The sequence below is a fragment of the Mus musculus genome, chromosome 5 (genome assembly GCF_000001635.26).
Source record: "Mus musculus strain C57BL/6J chromosome 5, GRCm38.p6 C57BL/6J".
Taxonomy (NCBI): Eukaryota; Metazoa; Chordata; class Mammalia; order Rodentia; family Muridae; genus Mus; species Mus musculus.
In genome coordinates, this window is record NC_000071.6 from 92,284,010 (window position 1) to 92,310,665 (window position 26,656).

The following is a 26,656-nucleotide window of genomic DNA, read 5'->3' on the forward strand; positions in this document are numbered from 1 at the left end:
CGATTTGCCACAGACCTTTATTTCTCACCTCACTTTTACTTTTTGGTTTCTTACACAATGACATTAAGTAAAAACATATACACCGTGAAAGACTCAGAAAGTAGAAAGAAAATACACCTTACACATGATCCCAGCACCAACTCCCACCCCCTAATATTTGGCACATTTTCTGGATTTTTTTATAATTACCTACATGTACACTGAATTATGCTACAAATCCTTTTCAAACTTTAGCTACTTATACACTGAGATGAGATGGTCAAAACACACAAGCAGAATCTGCAGGAGAAAATGACACAGACAGCCTTATAGGAAGAGGAGTTGTGCTGTTGACTGTGGCTGAAGCTGCTGTGCTCTCCGCTTTCCTTTGTATCTTCACATGGGTGAGAAGCAGAGACGACAGGAAAGGCTTAATCCCGGAGCTCTGACCTGACCCAGAGTTCCAGCTGCTGCAAGCTTTCTTCTTTTGGTCAAGCTCTCTCTACTCTTCCCCCATTTCATATCCTCACCCCACCCCCAAGCCCCCAGACAGGGTTTTGCTCTCTTGCTATGTGGTCTCAACCCAGAGCACCCCACTGCCTGCCTCATTCTCCCAAGTGCTGGGGTTACAGGTGTGTGTCCCCATACCTGGTAAAGCCTCCCTAAATCTCGAGAAATACACTCCAAACCATGTAAGGAACGAGAGGGTACTATTTGGGAGAAAACATCATCTAGAGAGAGTTTAAAAATATGTCACCTAGAAGAGCTTAAACAGGACACTCAGAACAATTAAACGTTTTAAACTGAAATTTCAACGTAATACTCTACAAACATTATACATTTTAAACTGAAATTTCAATGTAATACTCTATATACATTATACATTTTCAAAAAACAAAATTTGCATTAACTGTAACATTTAAAAACTATTCCAGTAGCCACCGGACTTAGGAACTGTTTTCTACAGTGCGGTCCTGCCTACCACACGCATTGGGAATAAGTTTCAACATGACACAAACATCTAGCAGTGCTTTATACACAATGGATATTCAATATGGGCTTTACACTAGCTGCCTAAACATTGGGTTGGATGGTTAAAATAAACATAGCAACTATAAGGAAAACAACAACAACAAAAACCCTCCCAAAACACAATTTACTAAAAGAGAGGTAGGTGGTCTAACATTTACAGATGGAAACCGTGGCAGGCTGGGGTTAATCCTCATGTTCAAACAGCTGCTGTGCCCTCTACATCATAGGAGACCCTTAGCTAGCACCAGAGATGCTGCAGGGAACAGGCGAGAGCGTCCTGTGAACTTTGCTAATGCCATGCATGTGGCATGCTGGCATTCTGGATTTCTATGCCAATCCCTGGGTATGACCCAGCAGCCTAGAACTGGCCTTGGTACTGTGTGCCTGAAGTCCCAGGGGCTGGGAGCTCCAGCTGCTTTCAGAGCTCCGGCTGCTCAGAGCTGGTTCCTGAGCACACACCCGTGAGGAACACAGGAAGAAGGCCAAGGGACGGCTTCAGGTCTCACACACACAGATAGGCACCAGAAACTTCCTCCACAGCAGTGCTGGGTGAGGCTGACGGGCAGTCCCCTACAGTGACCTGGGCACCGTTGGGGAAAGCAAGGGACAAATAAACCCAAGTCGACCTCAGAAGCTGAACAGAGCCATCGATGGAGAGGAAGGCAACCAGCAGCAGTTGCTCTCCAGCCCAGGGGCAGAGACTGCCCTTCCTCTAACGTGAACATCAAACCTGTTCTCATGACAATAGCACCTAGGAAGTCTGAGGCAAAAGGCATCAAACTGCTTCTAAAGCCAGCAGCCTGCATGCAGACTGGGTCCTGCAATGCATTCACGTGTGGCAACAGCAGCACACACCGCGGTACACACCCATCTGACTACTAACCACCTGTAGCTTTGGTTGAGAACAAGGCACGGGAACTGATCAAACCATGTGAAGAGTAGGCACTCAGGGGTGGGGTGAAGCCCAGGGAGAACCTGCTCAGGGTGAGCAAGAGGGCCCAGGGCTCGCCTCCCGCACAGGAAAGAAAGGAAAACAAACCCCAACAGCAACAGGCAGCAGAGAACCAGCCACCCAACGATAGCTCAAAGATAGCTTTGCTTCTCAATTACGTAGCTCAGGCTGCCCTGAACTAACTCAGGATGTCAAGTTGGTTCTAAACTCACGAGCCTCCTGCCTTGACTTCCCAAGTGCTGGGATTATGGGTGTGTGCCACCACACCCTGCTAGGCATTTCAAAATCACTATTTAGACTTAAGGCAATTAAAAAAAATGAGAGCTTAGCAAAAACTCTTTATACTAAAAAAATAAAAGAGTGGAGCTCAACTGTCTACCTGAATCTGTACAGCAGGAGCCTGTTTGAGCAGGCAAGCCTATTTACAAGTAAGAACCTCTTACTCTTGTAACACTGTCCTGATTGCAGAGCATGAATAACTCCCATCCCCGCACAGTTAGTCCAGGAGCCCAGTGACCCCAGGAAGACGGACTAGCTGCCACCAGGGAACTATGTACAGCTTACTATAAACACCGTATGTACATCTGCCCTCAGTCAAGGGCTCTGGCTCATTCAGCTACATAGGCAGCAGCAATCAGTAGGTACTCAGCACTTCTTAACATTGCTACTATTTACATTTCACATTCCCACCAGCCCCACCTCCCAATTAAGAATACCAAATTGCTACAAATGTTACTGTGGTTTACAAATTATAGTGTTCCTTGACTCTTTAATGTAAACAAATGTTTACTAATTTTTGGCATGCTGATACACACAGCATGGGGCAGGAAATGGATAATTTGCTGATAAGTTACTTCATTCTTTTCCTCTTTTTCAGAAGTGCATCTCGTAGTGCTAGCTGCAAGAGAAGAGAAAGACTATGTCAAGAACCAGTAAGAACCTGTTACATCAACTACATCATCAAGGTACCAGACAAGAACGACTAGGCCAAGAACTCTCATAACAACATCATGTAATAAAATATTCCCTAAAGGATCCAATCCAAGTCAGCAAGATGGCTCAGTGGTCAAAGTAAGACAATCTTACCATGTCACCTGTCATCTCTCTTCAATAGCTCCGACTTCAAGACATTAATTTAGGAGTTAAAATCCAGGGAATTAAGCTCAAGGCAAAGATCTCTTCCTAGCTAATTCAGGCTCTTACTTAAAATTTTTTTTTTTACTGTAGTGTGTGTGTGTGTGTGTGTGTGTGTGTGAAGGTGCACATGCCCTGGTGCCCGGGTGGGTTTCACAGCACATCTTGGTTGAACTAATTCTCTCTTTGCACATCATGGTTCCTGAATTTTACCTCATGTGCCATCTCACCAACCTAGGCTGTTAAAATTTTTAACTCTTAAAAAAAAAAAAAAAGATTTATTTTATTTTATTTATATGAGTACACTGTAGCTGTCATCAGACACACCAGAAGAGGGCATCAGATCCTATTTACAGATGGCTGTGAGCCCACATGTGGTTGTTAGGAATTGAACCTCTGGAAGAGCAGTCAGCGCTCTTAACCACTGAGCCATCTCTCCAGGCCAATTTTTAAAAATTTTAAATCACTTTGTGTTGAAATACATCAGGTGGGGTAAAAGCAGTGGTGTGTGTTGTAGCTGGTTGTGATTCTGTCTTCAAACCACAGGATCTGTGATGATGTCTGCTTCTCTATCATGCTAAAAAAAAAAGGCATTCTATAGAACAGAAGTGAGGGAGTGGTGCCCTAAGCTAAATTAAACCTTGTTCAAAGCCAGGCTGCTAACAGGGTGGCTGCGTTTTCCTCAGCCTAAGATGTTAGCAAGGCTCAGGAGGATAGAGCCCTTATGTAGAAATGGCATCACTTTGTTATGTACACGTGTTAAAGACGGATTACAGGCAAAAGAAAGGCAGAGCAGAGCTCAGGCGGTGGGACCCTCGCAGTCACATAGCTGCCTAGAGGGCTGGTCTCTACACTCAGTCTTGGCAGCCTGTCGTTGGCTAGCTACCAGGAAACCATGTAGTCTGGAATTGGTTTTCTACAGTTGCTTCACAATGATCTGTGATAAGATCTGATATGCATCCACGAGAGGAGGCTGCACAATGTCCATTACTGAGATAAGCAGGCCAGCCACACAGCATGACCCTGGGCCATGCATGGTACCATGGTGCCTGCAATCATGAAGCAAAGCAACACCTAGCTGGCTGAAGCAAGAGAATCTCCAAGAAAAGCCAGCCTGGGTGAGTTCACACAGTAGCCACCGCCACCACCCACCCCCCCCAACCCCACTCTTGCTTCTCTTACTTACAGAGAAGATCCTGGGTCACCCACAGGTCACATGGTGACTGCTATCAACTCAAGTTTAAGTCTTTCCCACCCTGACTGCTCCCAGCCTCAGAGCACACTCGGCACGTGGCCCTCAGAAGACACCCCGCCTGTCAAACATAGGCTGTCTTGAACACAGGCTTCACGCTAGACCCACCTGCTTCTCCCGGAAGGACCGTGCTGTTTTTGACCGGACATTCTGGCTATACCGCATCATCATAAAGTTCTTCTGCTTTTTCTTCTCTTTGTTTGTGGAACTGGAAAATGGGTTTATTTTGGTTTTCTTCCTCACAAACTCCTTTCGGTCTGTCCTTCCAGCCTATAAGCACAAAAAATCAGTGATCAGTATTTCTTCATGGATAACACAGCTCAGGCATTCTCTAATGGCCCCGTTGGATGCCAAGGACGAGATGGGGACAGAACACAGCTCTTGCTCCCTAGACTCAATCCAACAGAAACAAGCTTTGAGCTTAGTGGAAGGAAATGGACTGATTCAGCCTGATTCCCAGAAAGCAAAGCTGTTTTTGGCGTGGTAGGAAAAGGAGGAAGGAAAGACATCAGTGTGTGGAGCGTGTAGAGGAGAGAGCGCGGGCTCTGAACTATCTAACGGGTCTCCCTTCAGACAGAAGCAAGGTGAGGCAGAGCTTGTGTTTGATGACTCCCCAGGGCAGTTAAGGCACAGGAGCAGCTGACAATAGTCGCTGTACAAACATGAGCAGCGACAGCACGAGCCAGAGGCTGACGCTGACTGTGAACGTAAGCTTCTACTGCTTTAAAAAATGCGCTAAGCCTTCTGATACCATCAACTACAGTGTAACGCTGCATTTTTATCCTCTACATTTTGTTTCTGAGTGGTAGTCACAAGGCTATATAGAGTGGTCAAAAGTCTAATGTAGTGGTATATATTTTTAATCCCAACACTCGGGAGTCAGATACAAGCTGGTCTTTAAATTCAATGGTCTATATGGAAAGTTCCAGGACAGCCATAGACACATAGGGAGAGCCTGTCTCAAAACAACAACAAAATACAGCAAAACACAAAACAGAGCCACTAGGGCTCGGCTGTGGCTCAGCAGGGAGAATGCTGAGGCCAGGTTCCCTCCCAGGCACCACATAAACCAAGCGCGGCAGCACCTGTCTGCACCCACCTTCAAAGTCGAGGCAGGAGCATCAGGCAGCCAAGGGCTTCCTTACTTAAAGCTTTAGACCAGCCTGGGTTATGGGTTATATAAGATTCCACCCATCTCAAAGCAAAACAAAAAACTTAGCCAACTCAACACCTAATGATGGCGCATCTTATTCTATGTTTATATACGTCTCTTTCATGGATGAAGAGAGACGGGGAGTTTATGGCTACATCACTGGGGCATTTTTATTCATTTTATTTGCTCTCTGTTTGCAAATGGTAGACTGATGTATGCCCCACTCACCATTGCAGTTGCTAGTCTCGTTTCCTTGTCAGACTTGGGCTTTTTATGAAGGCGTTCAATGTCCCGAAGAGACAGCAATTCACCCCTGTGGTGAGGGAAAATTAAATACAGGATGGGGTGGGATTTGTCTGCCTGCTGCTGTCACTGGCACACGGCTGACTGCAGGCTGGGCCAGCCTCACCTGGACTCCTCGTCACTGTCAATTTCTAAGTATTTCCTTTTCTGGGCTTTCCCCGGAGCAGCATCCATTTCCTTCTTCATCTGGGCCATGCGGATTTTCTGGAAGTCATCCTGCGTTAAAACTCGACTGGTGCTGATGGCTGCAGCCTTGGCTTTCCGCTCCTCCATGGGCATGCTGTCCAGCTTCGTGGCCTTGAAAAGCATACAGCCAAAAGGAGAATTGACTACCAGCTTAAGTGACAGACAGCTCAAGTCATTTAAATTTTAACATGGCCCAGCAAAAAATGGCATCTAGGTAACTATGAGCATGCCGCAGTCTCGAAGCCATATGGACTTACAATTGCTTGCTGCTCCTCATCAGAAGAGTGGTGCACGTCAACCCACTCACCATCCTCTTCCTCCTCCTCACTGAGGCTGGCGCTTTCCCATCCATCTGTGGGAAAGAGTCACAGCAAGATGAGGTAAGTGAGCAAGGTAGGATGCGCCACTTACCAACAACTGGAGTTGATGTGTGCTATGCCACATCAATTTAATTTAAGGAACAGGGACTAGCACTGACTAAGAATCTACTAAAAGCCAAATTGTTACAGTGATTTACCTAATTCTTACAGCTCAAAGAGGAATGGATTCTGAGTAAGAAACATACCAGAGGCTGGGTGTAGTGGCACATAGCTTTAATTCCAGAACTCAGGGGGCAGAGACAGGAGTAACTCTGAGTTTAAGGCTAGCATGGTCTAGAGTGAGTTCAGGACATCTAGGGTTTTGCTAAACAGAGAAATTCTGTCTCAAAAAAAGGGGTGGAGGGAAGAAAGGAAAGAAGGAGGGAGGGAGAGAGGGAGGGAGGGAGGGAGGGAGGGAGGGAGGGAGGGAGGGAAGGAAGGAAGGAAGGAAGGAAGGAAGGAAGGAAGGAAGGAAGGAAGGAGCCAGAAAACACAGCCTATCCTCAGACCACAGGGAGCCTGTCTGAGTCTGTGGTCTGCCATTTTCCCTCGTAAGCAGCTCCCTAGTCCTGCCAGGCAGCTTCCCTAACATAGTAGAGACTGAGCAAGGTTCAAACCCCAGCAAAAGGCAAGGCAAAGGGCAGGCAGAGGACCTTCATCATCTTCTGTATTATCTCCCTTCTCAAGCTCTAGAACCTCTGCTCCTGGGATGTAATCTTTAGCATCTAATTCTCCATATTCTTGTATTCTTGCTTCGATGGAGGCTTCAGTGGGTTTACCCTAAAAGAGAAAATTATTTAAAAGTAAGGTGCTTAAAAAAATAAGATGCTTAGATTTTTAAAAAATTCATTATGAAAGGCACTATAGGATGTGAGCACTATTAAACATGTAGTCAAATAAGGGACGGCCTGCTTACATGTCAGAAACAACGTAACCCCAGGTACAGCAGGCTCACTTCTTCCTCACTGTCTCCTGATTGAATTTGAGAAACTGGCTTTGTAAAGAATACCAAACTGCTCTGACATTTTAGGTCTCAACAGTGCTATGTCTTTGTATTACAAACACACCTCCCTCTCTGCTGAAAGAGGCAGCACCTCACTCCAGCCTGCTGACAGTATCACACACTGTCAACTACACACAGCCCAGCAGACCTTTCGGACTGAGCTGTCCATCACAGAGCACATGCCAGCAGCAAGGGCCGAGGACCAAGGAACTCAATCAAGTGCCCCCTAAGCTTGAGGAACAGACCCACACACATCACAGCCACTCTCCAGGAAAGCTAATCTAACATGTGAACTGCAGGCATTACCCTCACTTTCTGAGACCACCATCTTTAGATTAACCTACCCGGAACTTCTTCTGCAGCATCTGAGGGTTCAATGTCCGGAAGAGATGGATCAAAGTCCTGGCAGACATCATCACATCTAGGAGACACTGCCTTTGATTAGAAATTCTCAAGCAAAGGCAGCAGTGAGGTAGGAGGGAGGGAGCCACACTGCACTCACTGCCTACAGAGAACTACTCACTCTTATCTTTGTGTGTCTTATACTGAGCCAGGTCCTGGAGAAGCTCTTCAGTCATGGCCAGAGGACATCGAGCTGTGATCTCTTTTATAGCATTGATCCTAGAAAAGGAAAATGGATGTAAAATAAGCGTACTAGGCTGGACTTTCTAGGCTTAGGCCCCCTAAGCCTGCAGTGTGGCAGAGACTGTGAGGGCAAAGGGCCCTACAGACTGACATTCCCAACAGTTGCACTTCCTCTGACAGTTGTGTAATAAGAATCAGCCACAACAAATCATGGCATTATTTGCTTCCAGTGCTAAGGAGAGAAGGCGTGAAGTCAGACTGGAAGGGAGGGTTAAAGGTCTTTAGGGCTGTTACCCCAGCAGCAGTTTGCAAGGGAGACACAGAGAAACTGCTTAGCATATCATTTACAGGTGCACAGATTAGATAAACCTTTGTGTTACCCAAAAGGGCAATTGCAGTTCTCTAGAAGTAAAGAGTGATTCATTAACAAATCTCTTGCGCCTTCAGGAGACAAATCCAAGGTGGAAGAAAAAGAAAAACTTAGGCTAATGAAATCATTCTCATAAAACTATAAAACATCTAAAACTATAAAAATGGCTGATTGGGACAAGTACTGTTATCTAGTTCCCTCTTCAGAATTCTCACCAATAAATGAAATTACAAAGCCTCCCGGGGAAACCACTTTTCTAGACACCACACGCACAGCATAACTGTCTATCTTAGTACATTATAAACACTGACTGTCCCCAAGTATGTTTTACATACCCTACGGTCATGACTTCCCCAGAGTTCTTGTCAGTAACAAAATTGTTGGCCACCGTCACAAGCAACGACTGAATAATCTGAGTTGGAAACAAAAGAGCTGAGTCAGGCGGAGGTCCCTGCTTCCCCTGCACTCAGACTGTGGTGCAGCAGCAACCTTCTGCCTTAGGGTGCGCGCTGAGAACCAAAGCTAAGGAGCTAAGGAAGACAGAAACGAGTGCGCCCCCAGCTCAGTCTTCCGGGCTATAGATATGGTAAAGTTTACCTCCTTTAACAGCGTTTTCTCTTTTACATTGTGTGTGTGTGTGAGAGAGAGAGAGAGAGAGAGAGAGAATACTTATACCCGAGCACATGCATGTGCACATGTACCAGGGCAGATGTGTAGAGGTCAAAGGACAACTTGTAGGATTCGCTTCTCATCCTCTCCAGGCTCACTGGCCTTTGCTCTCTGGGGAGACCTTCCTGCCTATCATCTCTTGATAGGAGTACCAGATTAGATGTGCACAGTTGCATTTAGTTTAAATGAGTTCTGGGTATCAAACTCATGGCGTCAGTTTTCTGTTAAGTACTTTTACCCACTGAGTCACGTGACTGGATTATAACATAATTTTCCTTTTTTAAAAATTAATGTTTTAGGTTGGCATACAAAGTAACAGGTTTCATTGTGGCATTTTTTTTTTTTTACACACTCGTCACTTTGCGACCCTTCATTTCCACAGTGCACTCTCCACTCACCTCTGCTTCTTCTCTTCCTTCTCCCAAATGGTCTCGCTCCTGCTCTCTGTCTAAAGGTTCTGTTTTGTATTCATGTGTGTGTGTGTCTGTGTGTCATGCTGGTGGGCTCAGAGGCTGGAAGCAGCAGAGCACCTGGCTGCCTAACTTGTGTTCTAGGAACCAAGCCTGGGTCTCCCGAAGAGCAGCAAAGACTCTTTCCTACTAAGGCCATCTCTGTAGCCTCCTCTTCTTACCACATTTATTCCATTACATTGTTTCCAACAATGACCAAAACAATACTGTGCTTTTGACACAAGATAATTCAATCTTCTTTGAATTTAAAAACTAATCACCATGAACTCACAAATACCCTTGGTCCTTCCGAGTCATAAAACTTGGTTATTAAACTCAGAAGCCTCAGCTAGCTCCTTTCTGTCAACTGTACAGCTAACTTCTGTGTCCATCTCCTTAGGAGTTAGGTCTCGTCTGTTCATTTAAAGAAGGGTCAGGAGAGACAATAACTCTGGGAAGAAACCATAACATGCCAACGGTGGCACCCCTCCACACACACAACCTGGAGGTCAGGGGAAGTGTCTCACCTCTGGGGGCACCAGGTGATGAGAGGCTTGTGCAGCAAACAGAAGGATCTTCGTGACTTCTAAAAGCACAAGAGATAGAAAGGGCAAATGTTGTCACTCTGCCTCCAAGGACTACTGCAACGTGGCAAGCAAATCCACATGTCATGACTGCCACTTATGTATCTACCTCAACCCCAGCCCCGACCTGTCTGCATGGTTCAACCGGTGCCACTTTCAGGCCCTTGCTCAACTGCTGCTTATCAGAAAGGCCTGCCTGACCCTACAGCCTAAACAGCACCTGCCCCATGCTTGCTCCTGTCCTTCCTCTGCTTTCCTCTTCCAAACACTCCGCCTGGATATTCTACCCAGTGACGATGTCTAGACTTCTGTCTAGAGCACAAATTCGCTGAGTTAAGGAAGGACTCTGCTTTAGGGTCACTGTGGACCTCAGCATCTCACAGATGTTCTGCTCTCCTTGGCTTCCTGTGCATTCACAGAAACTACAAAGGCCATGAGCGGTAGCTCACACCTACAATCCTAGCACTTAAGAATGGTAGCAGAAACTGACATCGGGGCCAGCTCGGGCTGCATACCAAAATCCAGTCTAAGTCCCAAACTAACCAAACAAGTCACAAACATTTGTTGAACGAACTCAATATACACATATCACACTTTCTTCCAAGAGGCAGCATAGTATATGTAAAGAACAAGGCCTTGGAACCAGACACGATGACTCAGGCTGTAACTACAGCACACAAGAGGCCAGTGTGGGAGGTTTGCTGAAGTTCAAGCCAGCCTGGGCTACAGAGACTGTTTCAAAAACAAACAAGCATCAAATTGGGTTCAGGTGCATGCCAGAGACAGGCAGAGCTCTGTGAATTCAAGGCTGGCCTGGTCTACAAAGAAGTTCCAGACTAGCCAAGCATGTATAGTGAGTGAGAGTTTCTCAAGAACAAAATACAAAAACAAAACAATAAGCCATCACCAGTCAACAAACAAGGAAAGGAGGGGCAAATGTTGATTTGTCATTTCTTTGAAGGCCATTTAACAACCTGACCCAGTGATGTAGAGAGAGCTCTTAGCACAATATCAGGCTCACGTCAGAAGCTCACCTGTTCACTTCCTTCCTGTTCTGGTTAAGTTCCAAAGGTAAAGCAGGTAACCAACTTTGCCTGCTTCTGTGTCACTGCTGACTGAGACTGCACACAAGGCCATGGAGAACATAAAGCCCTGCCACCACGCAGCTACAGTTGAAGGTGAAAACTACAGTTTCTCTCTTTTTGCGATTTATTTATTTTTATGTGTACGGATGTTTTGCCTGCACTCGTGTATCTGCACCACTTGGTTACCTGGTGCCTGCAGAGGTCAAAGGAGGGTATCAGATCTCCTAACTGGAGTTTATGGATGGCTGAGTCACCATGTGGGAGCTGAGAAGTAAATCCAGGTCCTACACAAGAGTAGTGCGTGCTCTTCACTGCAAAGCCCCCAAATTAGAATGGTCAAGAGGAGAATTTAGATTATAAAAGGACTTGCTAAAAAATTTATCTTTAATTTTTATTTTACTTAAAAAAAAAAAAAAAAGAATAGTGGTTTGTATGTGTGTGTGACTTTGTGCACATAAGCACAGTGCTCACAAAGACCAAAGGAGGGCACTGCACTCCCCAGAGCTGCCTGAAGTGGGTAATGGGAACTGAACTCATCTGATTCTCTGCAAGAGCAGTACTTGGAAAATAACCCCCGCTTGTAGCTAACGAATAGGAAAAGGAAATGTGCTGATTTAAGGAAGAAACGCAGGCCGCTCTGTCCTCCTTTGTCGTGCTTTTTGCTGGGAAGGTTAGGGTTGGGTCTGGTCTTCTGTTTGTTTGAGAAGAGCTTTGATGTACTCCAGGCTAGCCTCCAATCCAGCATGTAGTTGGGGCTGGCTTGAAGTTCTGATCCTCCTGCCTCAGCATTCCATTTTCCCTCTCTATACAGAACACATATAACTACATCTGTCCTTAATGACACAAGAACCATGGACCAGCCACCCCTTAGGTTGAGGCCAGCAAGGAGCACACACAGAAGGTTACCTCTCTGGTGGGGCTGCAGAAACCTTTGCACAAAAGGGTAGAAGTTGAAGAGGAAAAGCTGTGGAGAGAAGAGCACGGCAGCTTTAACATTTATAAACCTAAGCATGGGATTTCAGTTCCATCATGTAACCTCATTTCACGACAAATGCACCTGACTTGTTCTGTCACAGGCTAACTCAATACGCTGCAGTCACCCAGGGAAAGAATTTCCTCCCCAACACTACCCTGCTGCCTCACCACATGCGAGAGAAAGGGCAGAATGAAGTAGGCAAAGGCAAACAAAACCCACACTCTTTAACTCTGCTACTGGCCTAGCTGCAGAGCTCCGTGTTGGTGTTCACAGAGAGAAGCAAGACCAGAACCAGCTGGTATCAAAGGTCCTGGGAACAGGACAGGACAGATCTGAATAGCACAAACTGACAGCCCTGACTCTATTATCTTCCAGCTTAACCACATTGGGGGAAGGAGAGCAACACATTCAACCATGTCACAAAACTGGACTGGAGAGATGGCTCTGCCACTAAGAGCTGTTCCCAGCACCAACATGGTGACTCTCCAGTCCCAGAGGACCTAAGCTCTCTTCTGGCTTCTGTGGGCACTGAACACATGCGCTGCACATTTCTTTGTGGTCTAAATTTTTGGTAAAGGCAGCTACTCTAAAAGTACCAACATGTACAACACACACACACTCACACACACACCAACAAGCAGCTAGGGAACCCAGCATTGCAAACAAATGACTCCCTACCAGAGACACCTAGAAGTCAAGAATGTCAGGAAGGGTTAGTTAGGCACACAGTGAGGTAGCAAGAGTCAATACAAGTATGTGGTTCGCTCTGGTTCGGGAACATGTATCTGAAAGTAACAAGTGCAAAGAGAGCACAGAACAGTTACACGTGAACTGAGTGTGCAAACATCAGTATTCATATGCACTGGGGAAACAGCAGTAGATAAAAGCAGCTGCCTTCAGAAGGATAGGCTGCACTTGCTGCTGACTCTTACTGCAAACGACTTGGGGACTAAAGCTGAGACAGTGTTCTACATAACGGCTTTCCTTCCCCAAGCCCACCCCACTGCTAACCCCCCAGGAGAAGCCGCGAGCTCCATACCTCGTGAATGCCCACCAATCTGGAGATGAGGTTCATGAGCATCATCTTCACCTCAAACCGCTCCTTACAGCTCTCCAGCTGCTTCAGAAGCTTCTCTGCGAAGTCTGGAAGGAACCAGAGAGTCGCTGTGGGTTCCCAGCTGTGGGTTCCCGGCTGTGGGTTCCCGGCTGTGGGTTCCCGGCTGCAGAACAGGGCTCTACAGGCCCAGGGGAAGGGACAGCAAAGTCCTAGCGGTGCAAACACCAAGCTCAGCTTCACCAGTCCTCAGATGTTTCTTAAAGGACGGTCTCACTATGTAAGTATAGTTGTCCCAAAGCTCACTCTGTAGACCAGACTGGCCCGGAACCAGAGATCTGCCTGCCTCGGCCTCTGCCTCGGCCTCCTGAGTCAGGGATTAAAGCCGGGAGCCACCATTCTAAATGATCTTTTACATTTCTTTAGAGAATTTATTTTTATTTTAGTACATGCTTGCACGTGTGTATGAGAGCACATGTGTGCAGGTGCCCACAGAGGCCAGAGGAGGTGTTGGATCCCCTTACAGCTGGGTTGGTACCGTGAGCTGCCTCCTGTGGGTGCTAGGAACCAAACTTGGGTCTTCTACAAGAACAGACAATGCTCTTACCCCCTCGGGCGGCAATTCAGCCAGGGTTCCTAAGATCTACTCTTAAAATTATTCTTTTTACTTTTTGAGGTTATAATATATCATTTCCCCCTTGCCTTTCCTCCCTTCAAACTCCCTGCCTTTTTTTGGTGTTACATGCACATATATGCATGTATGTACACACATATTCCTAAATACACAAATACAGATTCCTGAGATGTGTGTGTATTAAGCTCTACAGTGACTCTGGATGTAGTTTGCTTCTGATGTTATGGTCTGCAGACCACCAGCAGCCAAGCTACTTGGACTTCCTTGGGAATGCAGACTCTGAAGCCACAGCCTGATGAAGCAGAACCTGCACTTTACCCAGCTCCCTAGGTGATTCGATTAAGGAACCTTGACCAAAAAGAAGACAAAGAACACAGGAAGTAATGCGGCCAACAAGGAACTTAAAAGCAGTAATTATGGTACCTTGGGGATCATGAATCAAGTGAATAGCTGAAAAGTTAAACACTTCTGGTTTCTTCTTCTTCTTTTGCTTCTGAAAGAGAAAACAGTTCAAAACCCCTCTGCCCAGAATTCTTTTCACATGACCTACTAGCGGGTCCGAGCCAGCTCTATCACTCTGCCTTGTCTCACTGAGACTGGGTTTCTTTTTTTTTTTTTTTTTTTTTAAAACTCTTATTTTTTTTCTTTTTTAAGATTTATTTATTTATTTATTATATGTAAGTTCACTGTAGCTGTCTTCAGACACTCCAGAAGAGGGCATCAGATCTTGTTACAGATGGTTGTGAGCCACCATGTGGTTGCTGGGATTTGAACTCCGGACCTTCGAAAGAGCAGTCGGGTGCTCTTACCCACTGAGCCATCTCACCAGCCCCGAGACTGGGTTTCTTACCGAACCTGGAGCTTGTTTTCCAGTGACCCTGGCTGGTTACCACATTCTAGGGGACCCACCCATCTCTTCTCCCACTAGAGCTAGATATCTGAACTCAGGCCACCATGCCTGGGCAGCAGCGTTCTTACCCACTGAGCCATTTCCCTGCCCCATTACACTAATTTAAAAGAAAAACAAAACAACAAAACAAAACAAAAAAGACCAAGCTGCCGGGCAGTGGTGGCGCATGCCTCTAAATCCCAGCACTTGGGAGGCAGAGGCAGACGGATTTCTGAATTCAAGGCCAGCCTGGTTACAGAGTGAGTTCCAGGACAGCCAGGACTATACAGAGAAACCCTGTCTCAACAAACAAACAAACAAAACAAAAAAACAAAACAAAACAAAAAAACCCAAGCCAACCAAAAAACTCTTTGATGTAAAAAAAAAATCTCATTTCATTGTTAAGAATTAAAGTGTGTGTGTGTGTGTGTGTGTGTGTGTGTGTGTGTATGTGGGGGGAGGAGGGTTTGGGGGAGCTGGAGAGATGGCTCAGCGTTTAAGAGCACTGACTGCTTTTCCAGAGGTCCTGAGTTCAATTCCCAGCAACCACATGGTAGCTCACAACCATCTGTAATGAGATCTGATGCCCTCTTCTGGTGTGTCTGAAGACAGCTACAGCGTCTGAATTACTATGAATTACTATGAGTGTGAGGCCAGCCTGGTCTACAGAGTGAGCTCCAGGACAGCTGAGTGATACCTTGTCTTAAAAAACATTTTAAAACAAAAACTTTGAAAATATACCAGCTATTAAAAATGTATCAGCTATTAAAATGTGAGACTTAAAAGAAATTTAAAGATCCAAAGACTAAGACCACACAGAGGCCAGGGAGATGGCCCAGGTGGCAAAGCACTTGCCACATGAGCCCGAGGACCCGAGTTTGATCTCAAGAAGTGTGTGGGGAACCCTGCAGTCCCAGCACTGGGATTCCTGGAGTTCACTGACCAGCTAGCCACAGTCAGTGAGGGATGCAGAGTGATGGAAGATACCCAGTACTGACCTTGGGCAACCCATACTGTGTTCACATGTGCCTGCATCAACCTCACACACATACATACATAACCCTCACAGAAATAAACTGTAACCCCATCACCACCACTTTAGAGGGATCAAACTATTGATTGTTGGGATAACCATCACCAAACAACAAATGCTTTTCCATGTTGTTCTAAGAACTCAGGTCTAGTTAAGGGAAAGTTAATCGAATTAATTTATTCAAGTTACGAGTTTTGTCATAGCTGAACGTAGCCTATTCACCTAGAATGTTAATGCTTACAATTCTTCACACATATCTAAGGTTTGTTTTTAACGCTATCTCTTGGTTTCGAAACCTTAAATGTGCTGGCTAAAGCTCGTGCATATTCTGCACTCTAGGACTGCCGCTGCATTCTCAGGCACAGCCTCACCTTCAGCACTTTCATCGCCTTTTCCAGCTTCTTCTTGTTTTTGGAGCCTTTCTTTCCCGTGGCATACTGCACCAGCAGGTCTCTCGCTGTGGGCCCATCCTCCTGAAGAACAAAGCACACTGGGAAACTGGACACAGGCACATCTGCACAGAGTCAGCGTGGGATCCTTTCAGCCACATCCTTTTGTTCTAGACATTTATTTACTTTGGCTTCCATGTCAGCATGTGTTTATATGTGTGTACGCATGTGAATGCAGGGGCCGTGAGCTGCAGTTACAGGTGTCTGGTTGCTTCACAAACACCTTCATCATCATCAACGTGTGTGCTTATATGTAACAGTGCTTGTGCAGACATCAGGGGACAGGACTGCTGAGCTGGCTCTGTGCTTCCATCTTTACTTGGTATATGGAACTCAGGTCACTGGAACTGCGCTGGAACTGTTTTTATCTGCTGAGCCTTATCTCTGGACCCTACATTTCGGTTCTTAAACTTTTTGCACACATTTACTAATGAATACAACTTTCAAAATCAGGAAATATAGACACAAGTGCAAAAATTTTCACTGCAGTGCTGAATTTGTGCTTAGATTTAGTATTACTTTTCATTTCAGTATAATATGCAGATATAATGTTGCTTTTATTTTCAGGAAACTATCAATAGAAGAATGTTTAGTGTATAATACATTCATATTCTGGAATAAGTCGTGGATATCCATAGATCTAAACAAAACAGTAGCTCTGCATACACCAACACAAACAAAGTGCACTGCAGCATGTATGTGCTATGTACACAGCTTCTAAAAGCTTACAACACATAAGACTATTTGTACAAACATACATAAATGCACTGGAAAAGAAATGCATTATCCAGAAGGAAGGAAATATGACAGAAGTAACCCAAGGTCAAAAAAGCCTTTCTCCAAGCTGGGCACGGTGGCGCACGCCTTTAACTCCAGCACTTGGAGGCAGAGATAGGCAGATCTCTTAGTTTGAGGCCAGCCTGGTCTACAGAGTGGAGAGGTCAAGGACAGCCAGGGCTACACTGACAGAGAAACCAAACTAATACATAAATAAGTAAGTAAATAAATGAAAGAAAAGACAAAGAAGAAAACCTTTACTCTGTAAATTATTATCTGAAAGTTTTTACAATGAAATGTAGTAAGAATTTATCAGACATTACTGATTGACTTATTGATGCTAAAAGGATTTCAGTGTGTGTGTGTGTATGTGTGAGCCTGTGTGCACATGTGTGTGTGTGAGCCTGTGTGCACATGTGTCTGTATGTGTGAGCCTGTGTGCACATGTGTCTGTGTGTGTCTGCACATCCCTGCAGGAGCTCCTAAGGTGCTGAATCCCCTAGCTGGAGTCAATGCAGCTGTAAACTGTCTTAACATGATGGTGTGAGCCAACTCCAGTGCTCTGCAGGAGCAGCAGGTGACCACTGCGGCATCACGCCAGGCCTGTATGTATCTACACATGTATTTCTAGGATGTTTACCGAAAAGAACTTCTTTTTACGTCTTCTAAGAAAAATTGCTTATCACAAATCTTTTTTTTTCCTTCTTATTTTGGTTTTGAGACAGGGACACAAATTTTGATTAAAGGCACTGCAGCATCATTCTCCTTTCTTCCCTACTTCTGTCATGTTGGCATTACCTACAAAACTGCTAGCATTTTTTCCTAAAGGTCTTACAGTCTGAACTCAGAGGAGTCGCACATGAGCAACTGTGCCGTCAGGACTGCATTAACCCACCTCGGATTCTGAGTCACTGTCCTGCTTCTCTTCCTCATCTTTCCCAAGGAAGAACGTCAAAGCAGCAACCAATATCTAAAGACCAACAAGGAAAACAATCAACTTATCCAGCTTACAAATGCACACTTCTGTTTACATTCCCATCACACACACATGCACTGCTGTGTCTGAAGGGTAGGAGGAAGGGTAATTACTCCTTTTTCACCATTTAACATATTCCATAGTGTCACGTATTTCATAAATATGCAGCATCATCTTTACCTAGTAGGGGAGAGGGATACAGCTGGGTGGCAGAGCATAAGCTGGGGAGTAAGTCCAGTCCCTGGTTCCACGCCCAGCACTCCCCAGTCATTTATTAGATTATGTCATACGAAAGGAGAGTTAGCTCTCCCCTTGACAAGGATGGAAGGGCCATGAGCCTCAAACACGCATGTACTTGAGGCATGGGCACCTAGGTTGTGGCATCTAATCACTGTCTTTCTATACCTGTGTCTAGCATTAAACACTGTGACTTAAACATACATCGGCCAGGCTTTATACAGTTACCTTTTGGTAGACTGCCAAGAATGTCTACACGCCACCGAGAAAAGAGCTACCATAGCCCTTACTCTAAGTTAAACATTGTCTCTGAGTTTCTTTCAACTGCCGGAGCTCAACAGAAGAAAAGTCAGGTATCAAAGGCAAACTTTTGCCTTTTTTTTTTTTTGGCCAATATCATACAGCTGATCATCATGGTGTTTGTTTTTACAGAGCTGCTCTCCTGCCTCTAAACTGGAACTGCAGGACTGTTAAAGCACGATGCAGGAAGTGGCAGCCCTACAGCTCACCTTGGTGATCTTGGAGAAACACGCAGTTGTGATAACATTGACAGTTTTGGCATCATTCCTGGAAGAGAAAACGACATAAATGCCATGGTGAGTCCTTCTGGCATTAGGATTTAAAGTGCTACGGCACTACACGAGCCAGCAGAGGTACAGCACTTCATCAAATCTCATCAAGGCGAACATCTGCTGCCAAGGAACCCGCTCAGAGGAAGATATGAAAACAAAAACTAAAATGCCAACAATTCTGTTGGAAAAAGTACAATATAGCAAAGCCAGGCTAGGGAGACAGCTAGTGGGGAGAGAGCGAGGGTGAGCATGAGACCAAGCTCAGATTCCACAACTCGTCTCTGGGAGGCATGGTGTCTGCTGGCAGAGGCAGCTAGGTTAGCTAAATTAACTCAATCAGTGTCAGCCAGATTCCGATGAGAGACCCTGTCCTGATGTGTAAGGCAGAGAGCAGATGAGGAAGACAGCTGATGCCAAACTTGGACCTGCAATCCCACCCGCCCCCACATGCATAGCATGTACAAACCTGTACACACACACAAGAAAAAATAAAACTAAATTTTTAAAAACTTAAGATAAAAATTAGCAAAATTAACCACAGCTAAAAAAAAAAAAAAAAAAAAGCTACGTCAGCTCATACTCCATCACCGAGAGACGTGAGAGCAGGAAGTGAAGTAGAGGCATGGTACAGTGCTGCTCACGGCCCAGGGACCACGGGCTGCGCCCTCCTCCGTCCATCACTAACTAAGAAGACGCACCACACACTGCCTACATGCCATCTGATGGAGACATTTTCTCAGCTAAGGTTCCTCTTCCCAGGAAATGCTAGCTTGTACTGAGCTGACAAAAAGAACCAACCAATCAGAGTGCCTCTGTATTTTATGCCCAACTTTAATGTCTTATAAGTATATTAAAGTATGTAAGATAAAAAAAAGATACATTTATCTCTGAGCTCTATAATCAATCATTATAACTTAAAAAAATAAGCTAATTTCTCATGAGAAAAATTCCCGTCTGTGTTTACCAGATGTTCCTTCTGTAGAGTTCGATCATCACATCCAAGGACATCTTGGCTGCGGTTGCATTGCTGTCTCTCAACATGGTGTACATGAAGTTCTGCAGCACCTACGGACCCGGGGAGAAGGGCGTCAATGCACGGCTGGCAAAATACCGGGAGCACTGTGTGTGTGTGTGTGTGTGTGTGTATGTGTGTGTATGTGTTAGAGGGCGGAGGGCACTCACCACGTTCACTTTGTTGTTCTTGTGTTTGGCGTTGATGTTCTTGATGTCAGTCACAATGTGTGTGTACAGAGTCTAGGAAACAAAGCACACACATCAAACCTAGGAGCACTTTTGACCTTGGAGAAAAGCACAAACACACATGACAACTTTGCTTTCCCACTACATTCTCTAATAGAAGAGATCCAAAACAAGCAAGTGCTTGAAAAAAGCTGAAACGGTAAGACTGCTGCTCTCTGGGGGTTAAACATGGAGTCATCCTACAGAAAGAAGAACCGTTACCCTACCCGCTATGCGGATAGTCACAACTCCTTTACTTGCACCAGGCAAGAGGAGAAGCAACCCAACGCCCATTTGCTGATGAACGGGCAAGCATGTGGCAGAGTCACATAATGGAATATTATACAATTATACATTGAAACAGCATGCTAAGACAGCCACCAAAACAAATCATGTATGACTCTACTTAAGTGAACCATCAGGAACAGGCTGAACTATGTGGTAGTGCTCCACTCTTCAGACAGGCAGAAGCTCAAGGGAGCCGGGGTAGTTACATCAAGGTCAAGGTCAAGGTCAGGCTGGACTACTAAGTGAGACCCCGTCTGAAAACTCCAGAGCTGAGATGCAGCTCACTGAACCAGCACTTCTAGCAACTGCAAGGCCCTGGACTCAATTTGTTTCATAAGCCTGAGCTCTTGGTCTTAAATAAGCAAATAAAAAGTCATGGAAAAATGCTAAGAGCAACAGAACATTAAGTTTGAGAGTGACTACCCCCTCTCATGTAACCGCTCAGTGTAGCATGGTCATGAAGAGATTAGGTTTGGGCACCGGACTGCCTGCAATTATAGTCCAGCCTAGCACATGGATGCTGCCTGACCACAGACATGCCACTCATCTGTGTCTGTAAGGCAGAGCGATGCAGAGTTTTCTTACCAATCTCTACCTTAGGCTTTTGTAAGGAGAACATATACTTGATATTGATCCCTGGTCCAGCGTGGCATTCGGCCTATTTCCTGGACTAGGGTCTCTAAGCATAACTCTGCCGTGTAAGCTCAGGGAGGAAGGGACAGCGGGCGACGCTTTGCTCTCTACCTTCCGCAGGAGCTTGTCGTGGCAGCGCAGCAGCTCAAAGAAGAGCTCTAGCAAACTTGATGGATTGATGAGATTCTTGTTTCTCAGTAAGATCAAGGCTTTGCAAAACGTCTAGGGGTGAAAGAAAACATACCAAAAGGGTGAGGTTAGTCAAATGAGAAACACAGCACACATCCCATCTCTGCCCTCCCCCACCAACCACAAGCACAGGACGGGGTGCGGCCTTCCTACCATGCGGAGATCTGGGTCTAAGACAGTGTGGTTGTAGGAGAGCAGGTCCTTCAGCTCCTGCGGGAAGTTACTGAGATGCTCCGGGTAGCACTGGCCAATCTGTAACAAAGCAGAGCTGTTACAGAAACAGCAGCCTTTCTCCCCTAACTTCAGGCGCACATTCACACGGTCAGGGATCGGCTGGGTCACAGAGGCAGGTGACTCGGTCAGGGATCGGCTGGGTCACATAGGCAGGTGACTCAATCAGCAGCTCTGTTCCTGCTGCTTTCAGTGTCCCTGCAGATTCTGTAAGGTGCATGTGGCACAACTGAGAGCCTGCCAGCATGCTGAATGGAAAACCCTTTTCTGATGATTTTGGTTCTGCTTGGCTCTGTGCCTCCAACATATCTTAGGGAGAAAATAAGATCTACAAGAGGGAAGGCTGGGGAAACCCTTAAGTCTTCATACAGAGAGAGGGTGGGAATAACCAGGTGAGGGAACCTCTGCAAATTCTGGTAGTGCCAACCTGTCTCACTAAGAACCTTCTTACCTGCGCCATGAACATCACCAGCTCTGCCAGCTCTTTGCTGGGCTTATTTGGTTGTAACTTGAAAATCTCCATATTGGATTTATAGTGGTTATATTGCTGAAGGAACTGCAGGGGAAAAGAACAGAGTTTAACAGTCTCACACAGAATAACAAGCTGGCACACACCCTTGCCAGTGGCACAGAGAATCAGATCTAGACTCTCAAGCACGGCATGGCTCACTCCAAGACTTGTTTTTAGAACAGAACTCTAAGCAGTGGTATAAATGTGCATACGAAACTCAGCTTCTGGCCTTGTTCTGCCATTTTACTATCACATGACCCATGTATGAAGGGCAGAAAAATGCCGGGTCAGGCCTGTAAACGTGAAGTATGCCTGAAGGACATGAAACTTTCTAATCAAATCTTTCCTTTAAATACCCAGTAAGGCTTTATGTTGGTGTTCCAGATGAGATATGCTGTCAAACACAGGCCTCAAAAGGCGGCTCAGTGGTTAGGAGCACTTGTTCTTGCAGAGGACCTGGTTCCCGTCCCAGTGATTTGAAACCACCTGTAATTCCAGTTCCAGGGGATCAGAAGCCCTCTTCTAACCTCCAGGGGTACCAGGTGTGCACACAGTGCACATTGCAGGCAACACACACACACACACACATTCTTTTAAAAATGGAGAAAAAAGAAAAACAGAAGACCCAAAACCAGGGCTAGGGATGGCTCCGTGTGAGTGCCAGCGCCCACGGAAAGCCAGGGAGGGGGTGGGGGAGAAGTGCATGTGTGTGCACACACCAACCTCGGCCCACCTCCCCCCACCTCAAGCCTAAACAACAACAAAGCCAAGAGTAATAGACACATGGAGTATGTATAAAGCCACAGCACACTCTCTAAGCACTTGGTTTGTGCTAAGCTTTTTATATCTATGACCCCATTTCTGTTTAACCACTATAACTGTAAATGAAATCAAGCCCACTCCAGGTCCCATAGCTATTATCCTTCCATAGCTTTCACTGCTTCTGTGGGGCTAGGAATGGAACTTGGGGTGCTCAGGTATGTGAGAGAAGTGTTCCACTGCTCAGCTACACTCCAGCTTGCCATAGTTAGTGTGTCAACAACCACTCACACACCCACTCACTCACACACACACCAAGTACTCCTTAATCCTCAGCCTTTTTTGAAGGTTATTGAAGGTTTATCGAAATATAGGAGTTAAAGGGCCAACACCGCAGGAGTGGGGAGGTCCCAAATTCTTCATGTTCCTAACCCCAATTCCTTCACTGCCACACCATGGACAAGTTATAGACTCACGGTCGCAGGTCTGCTTGAGATGAGCAGGACATACCACACTCTGCCCCTGATGTACATTTGTCACACGCCCAAAACCCCAGACACTCCCTCCTTCCTCTCATGCTAACCTCCATACCAGTACCCCAAAGTGGTTCTGTGGCTGACCCCAGGGCATCCAAGCTTGGATCCTCCACTGTGAGCACGGCCACATCAGTTCCTTGCCCGTGGCTGAGTTGGTTAGTATGCACCCTCTTTGTTCCTTACTGATACTGGTCACTTTCCAGAGGGAGTCCTTCCTCTTCACCGTGACTTGGCTTTGAGTCCCACCTCAATCACTGCCCAATCAGCAGGCCATGGGGGGCTATGACTTCCACCATCTTGGGAGAAACTCTGGACTCCGCTCCATTTCCCTTTCTACTTGTCAGAAAAAAAAAACCCCTAAAAACTGTCTTACATGGTACCCGGATAATCTAAACTCCTCAGCGGCTCCTAGAAACACCGGAAGTAAAACCTAACCGCTTACCACTATCGAAAAGGCTCTGACCTCACCGCATTTCCCACGCTACACTTAAGTGACAATGTTCCTGCTTCATTTATTTCCACGACAGCTTCTGTGAGTCCTGTTCTCCTGCCTGGAACGCTCTGACCTGCCTGGCCCAATACTACCACTGCAGGAAAGGCTTCCCTTCCCTCAACAGTCTGCAGTCTCTATTCTAACATCCTCACCTAGCCTTATCTTACACAGGTACCGTCCTCCTAAGAACGAGAGTCCAAAAGACGGCATGGCTCCATTATCTGCTTACTTGTCCCTGTATTCTCAATGTCTACAAATATACTGCAGTGTGTGTGTGTGTGTGTGTGTGTGTGTGTCTGCACTAAAGCAGATGGAGGAGGCGGCTATTACCTTTCTTGAATACTAAAATACAAAGGTTGTTATTGAACCTTCCTTGGTTTCACAGCAGGTCAGAAATAGAACCAGAGCTTTGGGTCAGCTGTAAAACTAACGGTCTCAAGCACCCACTGACAGGATTTGGACAGTACAAAAAAAGAACGGAGAAAAGGGGGTGTCTGCGATGAAAAAGAAAGCAGGGCCAGGCCAGTGAAGACAACTCCAGAATGTCAGGAAGGCTTCACTGCTATCTCTCAGACTGGAGGCTCGCAGGTGGAATACGTCAAGAACCGTATAAACCAAACCACACCTTCCAATCAATAAACAGACTATAAAGGATTGAATTGACAACTCTCAACATAAATACAAAGGCCGGTAACTATGTGAAAAAGTGTGCAACATGCAAATTAAAATAATCTGAGATTCTATCTCACCTCATCGGAATGGCTGTCAGCAGGCAAAAGACAGACAGCAAATGTGGGAAAACAGAAACTATATTCCCCTTCTCTCTCACGCTCCACACACATGCACACACACACCACTGGTGGGGATAGAGTGGGAGCACACACACACACACACACACACACACTCGCACACACACAGCTCATGGTGCGGATGTCCATGGTAGAACCACTATGGACAAACTAAAACTGGCCTTCTACGGCCTGGTTTATAATAAAAGGACTCTGATCAAACACCATAGACACACTTGCACATTTGTGTTTACTGGTGCACGAACCACGGCAGCAAGAAGCAGAGCCAGCCTTTAAGTCCATCAACAGAATGTGTAGTGAAAATGTGGTACATGCATTTAGTTTTTTCCAATCAAGAGCTGAAACCATGACAACAGGAGGAAAGATGTTAAGAAATTAAACCAGACTCAGAGAGGTAGCCTGTTTCCTCTCAGAAGCAAAAGTCAGATTTCAATTTAGTTTGTGACACAAGTTAGAAAGGGGAACCCAGTAAGAGCTTATGTTTAATGTGTATTGAGAGCTTGCCTACTTGTATGTGCGTGTATACATATGCCTAGTATCCAGAGGCCAGAAGTCGGGTGTCGCATCCCCTAACACTAGAGCAACAGATGGTTATGAGCTATCATGTAAGTGCTGGGCCTTGAACCCAGGTCCTCTGGAAGAACAGCCAGTGCTCTTAACCATTGAGTCAACTCCCCAGCTCTGGAAGAAGAGACCTTAAAGGGATGCAGGGAACTGAAATAAATGTGATGTGTATACAGAAGTGAAGTGGGGGCTGTCTGAGGAGAGAAGGGGACCAGTAAGGGGGGGGGGGAGACAGGGAGGATTGGGAAGGGCGGTGTGTAAGAAGACAAATAATAAAGGCAAAGGCGCGTCTTAATCTATCTACCAGGTTAAGAGTACAAAGTCACGGCCTTCATTTCGTGGTTCTTATGAATTCACACACTTGGAGTATGCCATGCCCCTCACAAACTGGACCTAACAGAGTTTTAGACCGCACATTTCCCTCAAAGCATTTTTTTCAAATCTAGCTCAGGGTGACTCCCAGGGAGTTTGAACTGTGGCTTAACTACATCTTCTACACTCTTGACTGTGGGGTGGCCCTGCCATCTGAGAACTCCTTGCTCTTCTTGGCAGAGCTTGGGGCACTCGGGAGAGGCCGTCTGTGGAAAGCATGTTTAACACACGACTCATCGTATGCTAGGGGCTAACTCGAGTTTTTGCTCTGAGGCGGCCAACGGACGTTACCGGCCCACGTCGGCGAGGCGGGCGGATAAACCCGGAGGCAGCAGGTTTTAGGGTGTGTTTCAGTGTTGGTGGGGTCTGCATGTCCCGTCCCCCGTATCTCCATCCCCCGTCCGTTTCCTCCCCAGGCCCCCGGAAGCACACCGGAGCATCCCGGGGAGCCGGATCCCGGTCCCACCTCCTCCACGTAGGCCGGCGGGTCCCGCTTGATCAGGTTCTGTAACTGCGGCAGGTTGCTGGGCAGCTTGTTGTTGTTCCTGCCGGACATGGTGGCTGTGGGTGGGCTCCCTGGCGAGCAGTGCTTGGAAAACGTCCGCCTCTGTCAGTCGCAGCCCGGGCCCCGCGGCAGCTTAGACTCGTGGGTCCCAGTGTAACCGGAAACGGCACGTGGGACACGCCGCTTGCCCGACCGAGCTACGGAACGCTCAGAGGATCAAACTTCACCACCCTGCTGCAACTCTTTGTAGGCGTCTGCACGCTATCGGTCCCTGCCGGTGGACAACCGCTACTGGTTGTCACCAAACTCTGGAGCAGGTTTCCTTATCTCAACATTCTTTTCCACTGAAAACAATTTTTATACAATATATTTGATCATGTTCTTTTTCCTCCGCCAATTCCTCCCAGTTCTCCCCATCTAGCTCAGCATTCTTATGGTGGCCCAAATAAATGAGGATTAATATGGGACTCAGGTATGACAGCATACAACTGTAATCCCTGTACTCAGGAAGCTGAGGCAGGAGCATTATATTTGTTTGGGGCAAGCCCGAGGCTTACTCTGTCTCAAGAAAAACGACAGAAATTAAGCAGGGGCCTGGGGACTGGTTCAGGTGTCCTATCTCATAGGAGACCCTAGGTTTCTTCTCCAGCTCTCCATAAACTGCGTGTGTTGGCTCATGCCTGCAACCCGCATACTCAGAGAAGAGGCGGCGGGAGGGTTGAGACTCCAAGGTCATCCTCAGTTACATAGGAATTTGAGAGAAACCTGAGATACATGAGATCCTGTATTATAAAATGAGGATTAGGGGCTGGAGATGGTTTAGCAGCTAAGATCT

At 46.2% G+C, this 26,656-nt stretch overlaps 1 protein-coding gene and 1 pseudogene across 1 annotated transcript; one reads left to right on the plus strand and one right to left on the minus strand.

The window, feature by feature from the left end:
- On the minus strand, window positions 1–26,015 carry Sdad1 (SDA1 domain containing 1). The gene is made up of 22 exons (NM_172713.2): window positions 25,783–26,015; window positions 21,724–21,828; window positions 21,195–21,293; window positions 20,964–21,074; window positions 19,875–19,946; window positions 19,657–19,757; window positions 18,630–18,687; window positions 17,803–17,877; window positions 16,053–16,154; window positions 14,183–14,252; window positions 13,111–13,214; window positions 12,002–12,059; window positions 9,954–10,012; window positions 8,644–8,720; window positions 7,877–7,974; window positions 7,698–7,774; window positions 7,004–7,130; window positions 6,249–6,343; window positions 5,912–6,102; window positions 5,731–5,815; window positions 4,458–4,619; window positions 1–2,861 (listed from the first exon to the last, which is right to left on the minus strand). Exons 1-22 carry the CDS (start codon window positions 25,870–25,872, stop codon window positions 2,814–2,816), a joined length of 2,064 nt encoding a protein of 687 aa, NP_766301.1. The 5' UTR covers window positions 25,873–26,015; the 3' UTR covers window positions 1–2,813.
- Window positions 18,165–18,283, plus strand: Gm23031 (annotated as a pseudogene).
- Window positions 26,016–26,656: the final 641 nt, after the last annotated feature.

Excerpts from the sequence above, each read along its gene's own strand:
- Sdad1 (NM_172713.2), bottom strand. The coding sequence starts at position 25,872 with ATGTCCGGCAGGAACAACAACAAGCTGCCCAGCAACCTGCCGCAGTTA. Across the intron at positions 10,013-12,001 it reads TCTGCAGCCCCACCAGAGAG|AAGTCACGAAGATCCTTCTG; the intron begins GTAACCTTCTGT and ends TTGTGCTTTTAG. Across the intron at positions 5,816-5,911 it reads GACAGTGACGAGGAGTCCAG|GGGTGAATTGCTGTCTCTTC; the intron begins GTGAGGCTGGCC and ends CCCTCACCACAG.